The sequence below is a fragment of the Lutjanus erythropterus genome, chromosome 12, assembly GCF_056507025.1.
Source record: "Lutjanus erythropterus isolate fLutEry1 chromosome 12, fLutEry1.hap2, whole genome shotgun sequence".
Classification (NCBI taxonomy): domain Eukaryota; kingdom Metazoa; phylum Chordata; class Actinopteri; order Lutjaniformes; family Lutjanidae; genus Lutjanus; species Lutjanus erythropterus.
The window spans coordinates 17,278,045-17,290,224 of NC_139328.1; the positions used below are offsets into that span (position 1 = coordinate 17,278,045).

Sequence of the window (12,180 nt, forward strand, 5' to 3'; positions counted from 1 at the left end):
ACAACCACTCTATCTTGGAGAACTCATGACAAAATCAAGGTGACCACAGTGTTTAACATGTTTTCATCAAGTTTTAATAGTGTCAGCCAGCAAAAGTCAGGATGGATCTTACTCATGTGACATCCATATGCAAAAACTTACAGTACAGCATTCTGTTTACCCCCTATCAGCCAACACATTAAGCAACACCATGCCCATACACAAAAATAATGCCTTTAATTAATTGGATTGCTGATGATGATGCTGATTACATACTGCAATATGCTCTCTGTAGCTGTACAATTTAGTGAAGACAGATCCAGATTGTGATTTGCGTGCACATTTTATGAGCAGCTTTGCATTTACATGCAGTTACATGTGATGTTAAACTGGGATTGAGTGTTAAAGCATGCATTCTTAACAGACTCTGCCTGCCACATATTTTCTACAAAAAACCTATTAACATCATATTAAATCACTCCCTTCTGTGATAAATAACCAAGTGCTGAATCTTGACCAACATACTATCAGTACTGGTACATTCAAATACAAACCAGACATTTGCGTGAGCATGCCAATTTGTACGTCTACAGAACAGTGCAAAACACAAAATTCATTCCTGAGACTAGTCAGCAATTAGTCCCTTCATAACCTTGTGATTTTCATCACTTTAAGTGTCACATTTTGCTCTCCTTACCATTCATTGAAGAATATTCTCTTACAACAGGAAAATGTATGATATATCTACAGCAAGATGTCTTATGATTCATCAATCAATATAAGCAACATGACACATGGACATACAGTATGTGCTCGTTTGGTCAAAAAAAAAAAAGAAAGAAAGAAATATGGCATTCAGTGGAATTTTTAGCTGCACAAAATTTAAATGCTTGGTTCTGAAAACAACCTGACACATGAGTTCTACAGTGCTAATAGAAATTTAAGAGCTCTTTATACAGATTTGTACAACGTGACAAAACTTTTAAGACATGTTAATTCCCTCTGTCAGTTGTCAAAGGCTGTCACGTAGCAGTAAAGATGAGGTCCTTTGCTTGAATGCTTGTGAAATAAAAAGTCAAGTGCAAAATAAAATGCTTTTCATTTATTATATGATTTCTGTTGTTTTCGGCCAAGTGCTTGATTAAAGAGAGCGCGTCTCCACCTCAATCTTCTCCTCCGACTGTGATGTGTCTGCCTCCTGGTGGCTGATGTTTGGCCGAACTGTCACAAGCGGGCCGCCACCGTAGATAGAGTGGAGGAAGTTCCACGTCTCTTCAGAGATCTGCCCCGAGTCAGCTCCTGCAGGGACAAAGCAAATACACACACTTAAATATCACTAATATCTGCAGACTTAAAGATACTACTTAGGGCTACGCAATATATCGATATTATATCGATATCATGATATAAGACTAGATATCGTCTTAGATTTTAGCTATAGTTATATCGTGATATGGAACAAGCGTTGTCTTTTCCTGTTACCAAATGTTACATTACAGTAAAGTGAAGTAATTTTCCAAACTTACCAGACTTTTCCAGCTGTTGTATTATTTGCCTTTGCCACTTAGTCATTTTATCCACATTACTGTTTATTACCTGCTTATTTATCTCAAATCTGTTAATATTTTGGTGTATTTGCTGCTTTTCTTTGTCGTTTATGATTTAATTTATCATAGTATCATATTGAGTTTTAGATCATTGGTGGGACAAAAAAAAGCAAATTGACCCTGCCAATTTTGGGTCTTGCACTTTTCACAATTTTGTTTTTTCTCATCAAGTAATCATCAGTTAGTCATGAAAATGATCTGCTGATTAATCGATAATGAAAATAATTATCTACACAACCTCTGCAAGATCTGTTAAAACAAAAATGAGCCATGTTAAATAAAATATATAATATTCTTCAATAAAGTTGTTTGTTTAAGAAAACAGGCTTTTCATAGTTATGTCGGTGCACAGTCCACGCATAAAAGGTCTGTTTTTATTCCAGCTCAAAAATGCACCATAGGTTAACATATCAGTGAACTTCCTGTCTAAAATCAGTATCAGCCTCAAAAATCCCATATCAGTCTGGCTCTATATATAGAAATAGCCAATAGTCTTCTTGCTGATGGTTTTGTTCAATTATATAGGTCATAAATTGAAAAAAATATTAAATAAATTGAGGTTGTTTCATAATCAGTTTAAAACAGCAGCTTTAATAAGTTAGTAATCAATAATTTTATGCTCCTAACAATACCTGAACAATCAAAACAATTTTCTACAGCATAAAAGTAGAGCAATAATGAAACAATATCACAATAATATTAATAATTGTACCTTGTTTGAGTGTTAAATGGCCATTCTTGTTTACTGTAATCTTGGAATTATCAATGGGCCCCGGCGGATCTTAAAGAGGAAAGAAAAAGACAATTGGTTGCCATATACAACAGTAATATGCATAATTATTTTTCAGAGACAATGATCCTAATTGTTTCAAAGAGCAAAGATGTTAAAATGTCAAATGTTTTTTGTCACACTATGAAAAGCAATTTCTGCTCCCCACTTGCTACAGAGAGAAAACAAATATTAGAGGAGCAGAAGTCAGAGAAAAAAAAAACAGACATTTGCAGCAGTGCCAGATGTAAGCTGTTATAAATAGATATGACAATACAAAGCAAGGCAAGCAAGAAAAAATGAGAACAAGTGCAAGAAACTGAAATATATTTTGACACTTCATTTTGCTGTAGCAGGAGGGAAACTTGACTCGGGGGACTAAAGCAAACTCTTTGAAGATAAATCAAAAGACGAAATGGGACTTCATAGTTTCTTTTGAACATGAGCAGAGAATGTGGATGTCCCAAATAAAAGAATTTGTTTAGCATCTTCCCCGGTCCATATAAATGTATGTACTTGACATCGGCAATTTTATTTTGAGAGAAATTAACATCAAACACAACCACAGCATCTTTTCCAAGATAAATCATCAGCACATGACAGATAGTGGGATGCGTTCAGCCTTTAAAACAGAACTCGGGGTGGAAAGGCAAGACTTCTGTCCAATTACCATTGTCTTTTCCTTTGACAAAGCCCTCCCACTCACGAAACCACTGCATGCTGATGCAGTATATGACCACTGGAGACTCCTCCTCCTGGAACGCCTTGTTCAGCTACAGAGCAGAGGGGGGGGGGGGGAAATGGGGGAGGAGTGAGCAGTAGAGACAAGAGGGAGGAGAAACACAAGGAGAAAAAAAATTAAGTGAGGATGAAAGGATTGAGAGGAGAGGAGATGGAAAACCTAATCAATTCTCCCTGGTAGTTATTCCAATTAGAAGACAGCCTTAACACCACACTGCACCAATTTCATCTTTCTTGGAACACAATCCCCATTCCTCTTGTTATCTTAGAAGCTCTTTCTTTCTCTCTCTCTCTCTCTCTCTCTCTCTCTCTCTCTCTCTCTCTCTCACACACACACACACACACCTATCTCTCATTCTGAGAAGCCATTGTGTGAGTGGGTAGACTAAGCAGGCAATAACAGCTGCATCTGTCCCAATGCATTAATGATAAGGCTTTCATCAGACTCACACCTCTCATCTCCTGCTGGGGTGAGGAGCATCAACACATGCAGCCCATCGACTGGTTCAATACACATACACACACCCATGACTACAATGCATTATGACTCACACCAATTTTTAGTATATCTGGCTGAAGCTCCATCTTCCTTGCTGCTGGTGAGCGTATGGTTAAAAGGCTTACCCGGACAAACATGTCCAGCTCCGATTTGCGCCTTTTCTCCAGTTTTTCTATCTCAATCTGGCACGTGTGGCAGACGTACAGGTGGTTGACAGCTGGTCCTCCTCCGTACCTGCAGGGAGCAGTCCAAGTTAACTCACACTCAGATGATATTAACTCTACAAAGGGAAATTATACTGTCACTGTGAGCACACTGAGTAATGGGAGACGTGAAATTGTTTAAAGCCTCCAGCCAGTCTCACAGTTGGCCTGTGTACTGTACGTACCTGCTGTAAAGGTGATCCCACACATTCTGTGGCAGCATTACTACCAGGTCGTCGATGAACGTTGCTTTGTTGGGTGGGACACCTGATGAAACACATCAAAACACCCATCAGACATGACCATTTTAAAGGTAATGGCTATGTCTAGAGGCGTTACAAATATATATATATATATATATATATATATATATATATGTATTGTATATTAATTAAGGTTCACTGTTGGAAACATTGTGGATACCATTATGTTGAAATATACACAAATAGTTGGTGCTCAAATTGACCCAGCCTAAATCCTGACCCTTTTTGCTTGGTCGTCCAATAACAGTTGAGCAAGCTTGGTACCCTCGGTCAACTTTCTCCTTTTCTGTTCCTGTACCTAGATATGCTATGTGCTAGGCTATATTGAAAATAAAAACACATATATTGTCCTATTTTAAATGTAAAATATGTCAATTCTGCTGCTAGGGGTCTCTCTCACATTAAAACATAACAAAATACATAGTCTGATGACATTCTGAAGCAGTGTGGGATCATGGGAACTCTTTTCTCCACTTTTAAACAACCACCATATGTCATGAAAATCTATGACATGACTCAGGAAGAAATTATGTTCATGGAGGAGGTAATATTAAAGTTTTATTCAGTCGTGTTCACCAATTTCCTTCCTGATTATCTTATGTATCTCTTATCTTGTGTTGTCCCAGAAGTGACAGCAACTGCCTAGCAAAGACTAGCAGGAAACACACAATTATCCCAAATAAATTATGTATCTATCTACATTTAGACATTGCTGAAAACATTTGGGATATTGTAAAAACACAACTTAACAAAACATATAACATATGTCTAGCATTTTTATACATTTTAATGTGGAATTTAGCTTATGTTAGAAAAAGTTGGTAAAGCATCCACCCCATGTACTGAGGCTGTGAGTCCCTTGGTGCATATCATCACAAGTAGACATTGGCTCATTTTAAGGGTTCACAAGCTAAAAACATTGGGAATCACTACATTTGAGGACAAATAGTTTCATTTTTTATTTTATTTAGAATCTAAGCGTCTTTTTCTCATAATTGAAGCTAGACTATTCTAATTTTACTGTATTATTACATTTGTGTTAATTATTTATACAACACATTGAAATCTAACTAATTCAAAACCAAAATAAATGAACCTTCAGTTTACGGGCAAACATAGCAGTGCTGCTGTTTATTTAAATCAATATGTTGACAAAATGGTAAAACTAGCAAAGTTCAAATTGTCACCACGACGTGGAACAGTCAAGTGTAATGATGTCCTGTCCCACCTGAATTAATCCCACCTGAATTACTGATTTCTTCTTTTACAATGTTGATTTGATATTCAAAATATGATAAAAACCCTGACATCATAAGAAACAAAGAAAGGCATGCGACTACAACCCAGCAGAGACTGCAAAGCAGCAAACTGTGTGGGTGCAGTAAACCAGTGACACTTTACTACAGCTAAAAAATGTAGCAGGATAAGATAATGGACTGTATAATGAAAGAGGATGCCCAAAAGCTGAATAAATCTACAATGATAATCATCTGTATTAGTCATTCAATGTAGTGAGGCCTTAAATTCTTCATACTCAAATAATTTAATATGTAATATCCAAAATGATTAAGAAGGAACATAAAAAATAAACTGCAACACTTTCATATTTGCGTTGAAAATAGAACAACTGGTGCTGCAACACAATCACAGTTTCTCTGCACTGATAGTATCTCTACTTACTGTGTGTACCTGACTAGCCAGTTATTATGTGCTGCTAGCCGCAAATGAAGAGGAAACAACCTGCAGGTGCTTATTTACAGAATGGGACATATTCTCTGCTGCCTCTGTATTCTAACAGCTTTATCACAAACGTTCATTCTTTCCTACATAATTTTCAATTCCATAATTTCCGGCGCTCTCTGAATAGAGTGTCTGAAAAGAAAGGCGCTTGATTGGCACAAACCCTTTTAGAATCCTTCCCCCTCTTCTGCTAAAATGAGAAAGAAGGATCCTCTGCACAAAGAGAAGTAAAACCCCCTTTTGAAGTCTGCTGTGTTGTGGAGGGAATGCTCTGCTTTGTCAAAGGCAAAAATCCACAGCTAAGATGAAAGCAAAAGCTGTGTTAAGAGATGGTGGAGCACAATGCGTGTGCATGGGGCAAGAAAAAGGATTTCTGTTCAGGGATGCTTTGACCTCTGAGTGATTTAAGCATGACGCTGACACTGAGTCACACGCACCTCCATGCGAACACAGGAAGTCGTCGTTGGAAATGGGGCCCGGCTCGGCAAAGGTCTTGAACTTGTTAAGCCACTGGCGGGAGATGTAGAACTGCAGAAGGCTGGGCTCCATCATGTTGAATAAACCCGACACCCTCCTACGTTCTTTCAGCGCGTCCTCGTTGCTCTTTCTGTGACAGGAACAGACCACAGATTAATCGCTACTGCAACAGAGTAATCAAAAGTAAGATGCACGTTGTGAATATCAAAGCAGCATAAATGAATCTTAAGATGTTACAGGAATGGATGGGTTCTTGTTCACAATTTGCTAACTTGGAATTTTAATAATGAGAGAAATAGGAAAATGTTGAAAAAGTGCTGTGCAGCAGCTTGTTTAACAAATAAACATTCAAATATATGATGATGTCTGGTTCTCCATGATTCCTGGAAAGGGATCCCAGAAGAGGGCAGTAAGTCTGTATGAGCCTCCAGGAAAGGGTAATTGTTTATTTTGACAGCAGTGTGAATTCATTTTTGATGACAATAAACATGAATTAGCTTCTATCACTTAAATTATGCTGAATAAGAAACTAGAATCAACTACAGTAATAATCAGAGCTTTCACATTGAGATTTGAGGCGCATAAGATACATGAATAAGTGTAAATGATGCTGGTGGCAGTTAATACTGATGGATAACTAATATTAGCATGAGTGGGAGGCTGCTGGAATTCATTCATAAAGTTACAGTACAGCAGCATCACACTGTTGTCTCTAACTAAATCTAAGCCTAGCTTAAATCAAACAGTTGTCTTAAATAGGTTTGATTATTTACAGACAGCGCTTAGCCTAACTATATCTGTCTATTCAACATAAGCAGTGCCTGGCCACTGAACTGTGTCAGTGATCTGCTTGGATGGGGGGACGACTGGAGATTCACGATAGCTGAGTGATAAACCTTAATTTATTATGGAATTGCAAATGCTCAGATTCACACAAGATCATAAACTAATTATTTGACATGTCTATAAAACAAAGGTTTGTTTAACTCAACATGAATGCATACAAGCTCGTCAAAATTACAACTAAAAAAAACAAAAAGAGGGTGCGGCCATGACGTTTTGGCTAAGTATTTATCATTACCGGTCTGATGTATGGATCCTTCTCGTTTTGCTTTAAGTAAAAAGTCCAAACAGGCACAAAAAAAAAACAACTTATAATTCCAGGGTGACAAACTGAGTGTAACCACGGAAGTCTTGTGTGTTGGCTTACTTGTAGAAGAGCACATAAGCCTCAGCATTCTGGACACAGGATTCAGACACCTCGGTCACACTTTGGTCGTCAAATTCATACCACAGATTGTTCACATCATTCCTGCAGTACGCTATGTAGTGGCCACCTGGGATCAGACAGGGGAATGCATTAGAGCAGCACTCGTAAACCTAACAAGTACATGTGATTTTTTTCTATGGGCTAATGAATGCAGGACACTTGTGCGTGCCAACTGAAGGCAGATCTGCCCACTCACTGCTGGCAGTGCCATGGTGACAGATGACTGACAGCAGGTCATAGTTGGAGGTCTGGGCGGAGCTGTCTTTTGCCAGGAAAGGCTGCAGGTCCAGGCCCTCGAGCGGGAAGGAGACGTGGGTGCTTATCTTGGTTGAGAACATCAGTTCATGTCTGAAACGCTTCAAGTGGATACACAGGATCTAGAGTAGAGGAACGCACAAGTTGTATTTTAGAAAAAATCTGCCAAAAACATTAGAGAAAAAAGTTTTGGTTTTTTTCATGAGACGTACGAGAGTTGTCTGTATACCTCTGGCAAACTTTGCATTTTACAAAATTTGACTCCGTTTCGTAATCTAAGAGGAAAAAAGATGAATAAAATAAGCAATCATTAGACATTTTTTCTGTTTTTGTTCATAAGAAATAAGAAATTTAGTCCAGTTCAGTATTCAGCAAAGTCAGAATTAGCTACTCACTTTTTGCATTTTTCACAGCTGTACATGTTGTCTCCTAGAAAACAACAAATGCTCAGTTATTGAGACATCAATCTTGATGTTTCTGCTGGCAGAACAGATTTACGCCCACTCGCTTACCCTTTAGTTCATCTCTGGCAAAGAAAGCTGCGAGACAATCTTGTAGCGTAACCACTGGACCCCAGAACCAACTAAGAATAGAAACAAACAGAAGGATGAATTTTAAACAAAAAGGGCAAAGTATAAAGCCACCGATGCTTGATGTGAATTTAAATAACAACAGTGTACATATAGTTAACACACCTCTTGATATATTCCATGACAAATGCAATCCAGCCCTGCGGCGCATAAGCTTCCCCACAGGAGCCGGCTTTAACCAGGGAGGTCTGGTGGGTGGAGGAGTGCAGTTTGGCCAGGTCTTCCTTCCCTGGGATGGGCAATGAGATATCCTGGAAGTTCTCCAGGGTCACAGACACCTGACGGCAACAGAACACACAGACAGTAAAGATTCATGTTTGGTCACAGTTCGATCAATTTGTACAGGGTTCTGTCTAAAATTGCCACTTTATTGCAAATTATTATTCTTGTCACAGCACAAATATCAAAATACATGACAGTAGATATACAACAACAACAGTGTGTAACATAAGAACCAGGCACCAAAGTAGATTTGTCCATAACATTAAATATTTAGGAAATAAAAGAAAACATTCAATTTAGGAATTTTGGGTATACAGGCACAATAGATGCATAAGGAGTCAGAAAAACAAAGCCGCCATAAAAAAGCCACCGGCAAACACCTGCAATCACCTAGTCACCTATTATTCTATATTCATATCAAGTGTGTCACCAAAGTGCATCCCAAACACTCCAGCAACTCTGATAAGCTCCAGACAACTTTTGGATCTAAGCCAACATGAAAAGCGAAGGTAGTCTGGACTTTACATATGGTATACCACTATGGATGTGAAATATGTTTCAATTACATTAACAATGGTCTATAACAGGTCTTATAAAGTCTTAAATTTAACTTGTTGAAACCTAAGAACCCCTGTATGACACAAACTCCCATCCGCCAGTGCTTCCTGTTACTGTACGTCTCACTCTCTGTTATTTATCTTCTATCTCTATTAAAGAAGAAAAAAACTGTAGATGTCCACACTGACCCGATCACAGGTGAGGCACTGAACTGAGCTGACAATGGTCCCATCGAAGACATCTGAGATGACACTGCGGTATTTCTTCTGTCGCTTATTCTTTGGTGGGGAGAATGTGGTCACCGCTATGAGGAGGAAGAGAGAAAAATGTCAGAATAGATACGGGACATGACCATGTCACTAAGTCCATGACTTTTAAAGCTCTGAATCTGGATGTGATTGCTTCTCATTAGGCAGAAGTACCTTTCTTGTGTGCAGGGTTTAGGCTGGGCCAGCCTGAGGCAGCTTTGGGCGGGCTGCTGGACATTTTGGGAATGTGTCCCTCCATTGGGACGGGACTCTGTGGTCTTGTGTTGTTGGACATTTGTATGTCTGGGAAGGAATCTGGTAGAGAAAGAATTTATATTGGAGACTTTCAATACTATAAATTTGACACTGAATATCAAAAATTAAGAGGCCAGCTGCACAGAACACTTTCTGTTAAGATTTTCCTCAAAGTCTGACTTATGATTTCCTTAAAATAAAATCAGTTATACGAAACACGTTTAAGTCTTTTATTTTTTAGTCCTTTAGGTTTGCTTAAAGGACCAGTGTGTTGTATCTAGTGGCATCTAGCAGATAGCATGCTGACTGCAAACAACCCTCACCCGCCCCTTCCAGATGTGTTGCCACAAAAACTGCAAAAGGCTGTTTTGTAGAAAAATGGCAGTGCAACACGGCAGCATCCATGGAGGAGGATCTGCTCCCTCTGTTGATAAAACTGTTCACTCTAAGGTTAAAAAAAATAATAAATAAATAATTAAATAAATAATACATATATTTATACATAAGGAATCCTTAAATGTTAGTTAAACTGTTGCAAAAATTACCTTAGCAACCAAAGGAGGGAAAAAAAATAAACTTAAACTACTTAAAGGAGAAATTAAGCCTTAAGAGCCATGCGTCAGGAGAAAACTTTAAAAAAGCGTTTAGTGCAACCAACTACAGGTATGTAATCAAGTAAGTTGTGTAAAAATTAAACATGACGTGCCTCTGCTTCTCCATAATTACCTGATGTTCTGCTTTGAACCTTGATGGCTCCCTGGCTGCTAATAATGGGCGTGGTCTCAGTGGTGGTGTCAACATCTTTGTCCATGTCCACTCCAGTGCTTCCACCCATAACACCACCATTAACTCCGGAGCGATAAAAGTCATTAATCATGTTCTTCTCCTTCTGCCACTCCCTGTTGGCCTGGATCTCGTCTTGCTCAGGAATCAGCATCTCGGCCTCATTGGTGTCATCCATCAGCGTGTTCCCACCCTGCACCTCGTTATCAGCCCGCTCACTGCTGCCGCAGGACTCGCAGGACTGGAAGTCATTGTCCGACTGGCTGTGGTTGTCCTCCTCTGGGCTGTCGTCCACGGTGATGCTGTTGGACTGGTCGTAAGGCTCGGGCAGCGGCTCCTTCAGTTCCTCGTGAAGCTGATCCATCAAACAGCGCAGAAACTCCTGGGAGTCCTGGAGGCCGAGTGGGGATAATCACATGAAATGTTAGTTGAGGTAGCAAATTAGTTCTGGCTGGGAAGATTTTAGAGTTTATGTACAGCTATTTTGGTCACAGTAGTCTGTGAAAAAACAGTTAATTTCCTCTCCCTGAAAAGAACATTGAAATATAATGCAGAACTAATTCTTCCTAAATATAATCAAGCTTGACAGACACAGCAAAGCTTTCCCAAAGCTAATTTTTGCCAATTTACAAACAACAACCGCTTCACCTCCTTGTTTATCCCAATTCTGCATCAGAAAATCTGAAACCAAATGCTCATGAATGTGTAATCAAACTTAATGAGCCTCAGACATCCAATCTCTCGCTCAAGCCAAATGAACTCTCCTCTCCCAGGACCTGGAATGTTAACTTCATTCATGGCAATGCTAATTCCAAGGCTGTGCAGCCCAGTGTGGCGTGACAAATGAATATTCCTCAGCTAACTCCTCTGAACAAACACTGGCAGGCACAGAGGAAACAGGCCTTTTTATCATTTCACCATTCAAGCTAATAAATCCCTTATTTACAGACACTGGACAAAGACAAGACGTGCTCCAGTAAAAAGTCTTCTGAAATCCTTTATATCTATAACATGTAAATCTTTTCTTTCAAGCACCACCTGGAATCAAATCAAGCAATTTACCTTAAGGTTTAATGTGTGCATTTGTGTGTGAATGAAAGTCTGAAGCGAGTAATTGCAAGCAGAGGATTCAGTTTATCTGGCTGAGTGATTTGAGCTGGAGTTAATGTAATTTCTGTAAAAGGAATGAGCATGGAGGAATATGGAGTAGAAGAGAAAAAGCAGACACTGTATAAGATCTGGGACTTAGTCTGCCATAATGATCACAGCTCAGCATAAATTCAATCTTAAAGGACAGATATCAACATTAAAAAGGGTTAAGAACCCAGATATCATCACAAAAAATCTGAAAGGACCAAGATGTCAACCATACACACACAGACATACATTTACATATGTGTGTGTGTGTTTGTGTGTATCTATATACACATATACATATACACATGTATATATACACACACACACATATACATGTGCTAAAATGGTTAAGAACCCAAATACCAATGCCATAAATTGTCAATAATGAAAAAAATCAGGAAGGACCCGGATATTAACACTGAATATCGAAAAAAAAAAAACAGATATCAAGGCTAAAACATGTTAAGAACCAAGATATAAATGCTATAAATCACCAGCAATTCAGATATAAATGCTAAAAACAAACTGTAAAGTCAGATAGCAAAGCTATAAATGGTTAATGTTTGTATAAGGTGGTAGGCGTA

The 12,180-nt window shown here is 38.7% G+C and overlaps 1 protein-coding gene across 1 annotated transcript in view; it reads right to left on the reverse strand.

Annotated features, from left to right (window-relative positions):
- Positions 1 to 51: 51 nt before the first annotated feature.
- Positions 52 to 12,180, reverse strand: part of usp33 (ubiquitin specific peptidase 33) — a 31,709-nt gene continuing 19,580 nt past the window's right edge. Inside the window, exons 10-24 of the mRNA XM_084732983.1 lie at positions 10,403 to 10,850; positions 9,596 to 9,736; positions 9,362 to 9,477; positions 8,499 to 8,671; positions 8,316 to 8,386; positions 8,199 to 8,232; positions 8,033 to 8,078; positions 7,745 to 7,925; positions 7,489 to 7,615; positions 6,239 to 6,408; positions 3,984 to 4,065; positions 3,721 to 3,829; positions 3,026 to 3,128; positions 2,299 to 2,367; positions 52 to 1,278 (exon numbers count right to left, since the gene is read on the reverse strand). Coding sequence (XP_084589109.1) covers positions 1,121 to 1,278; positions 2,299 to 2,367; positions 3,026 to 3,128; positions 3,721 to 3,829; positions 3,984 to 4,065; positions 6,239 to 6,408; positions 7,489 to 7,615; positions 7,745 to 7,925; positions 8,033 to 8,078; positions 8,199 to 8,232; positions 8,316 to 8,386; positions 8,499 to 8,671; positions 9,362 to 9,477; positions 9,596 to 9,736; positions 10,403 to 10,850 — 2,028 coding nt within the window. The 3' untranslated portion in view covers positions 52 to 1,120. The remainder of the gene's footprint in view (positions 1,279 to 2,298; positions 2,368 to 3,025; positions 3,129 to 3,720; positions 3,830 to 3,983; positions 4,066 to 6,238; positions 6,409 to 7,488; positions 7,616 to 7,744; positions 7,926 to 8,032; positions 8,079 to 8,198; positions 8,233 to 8,315; positions 8,387 to 8,498; positions 8,672 to 9,361; positions 9,478 to 9,595; positions 9,737 to 10,402; positions 10,851 to 12,180) is intronic.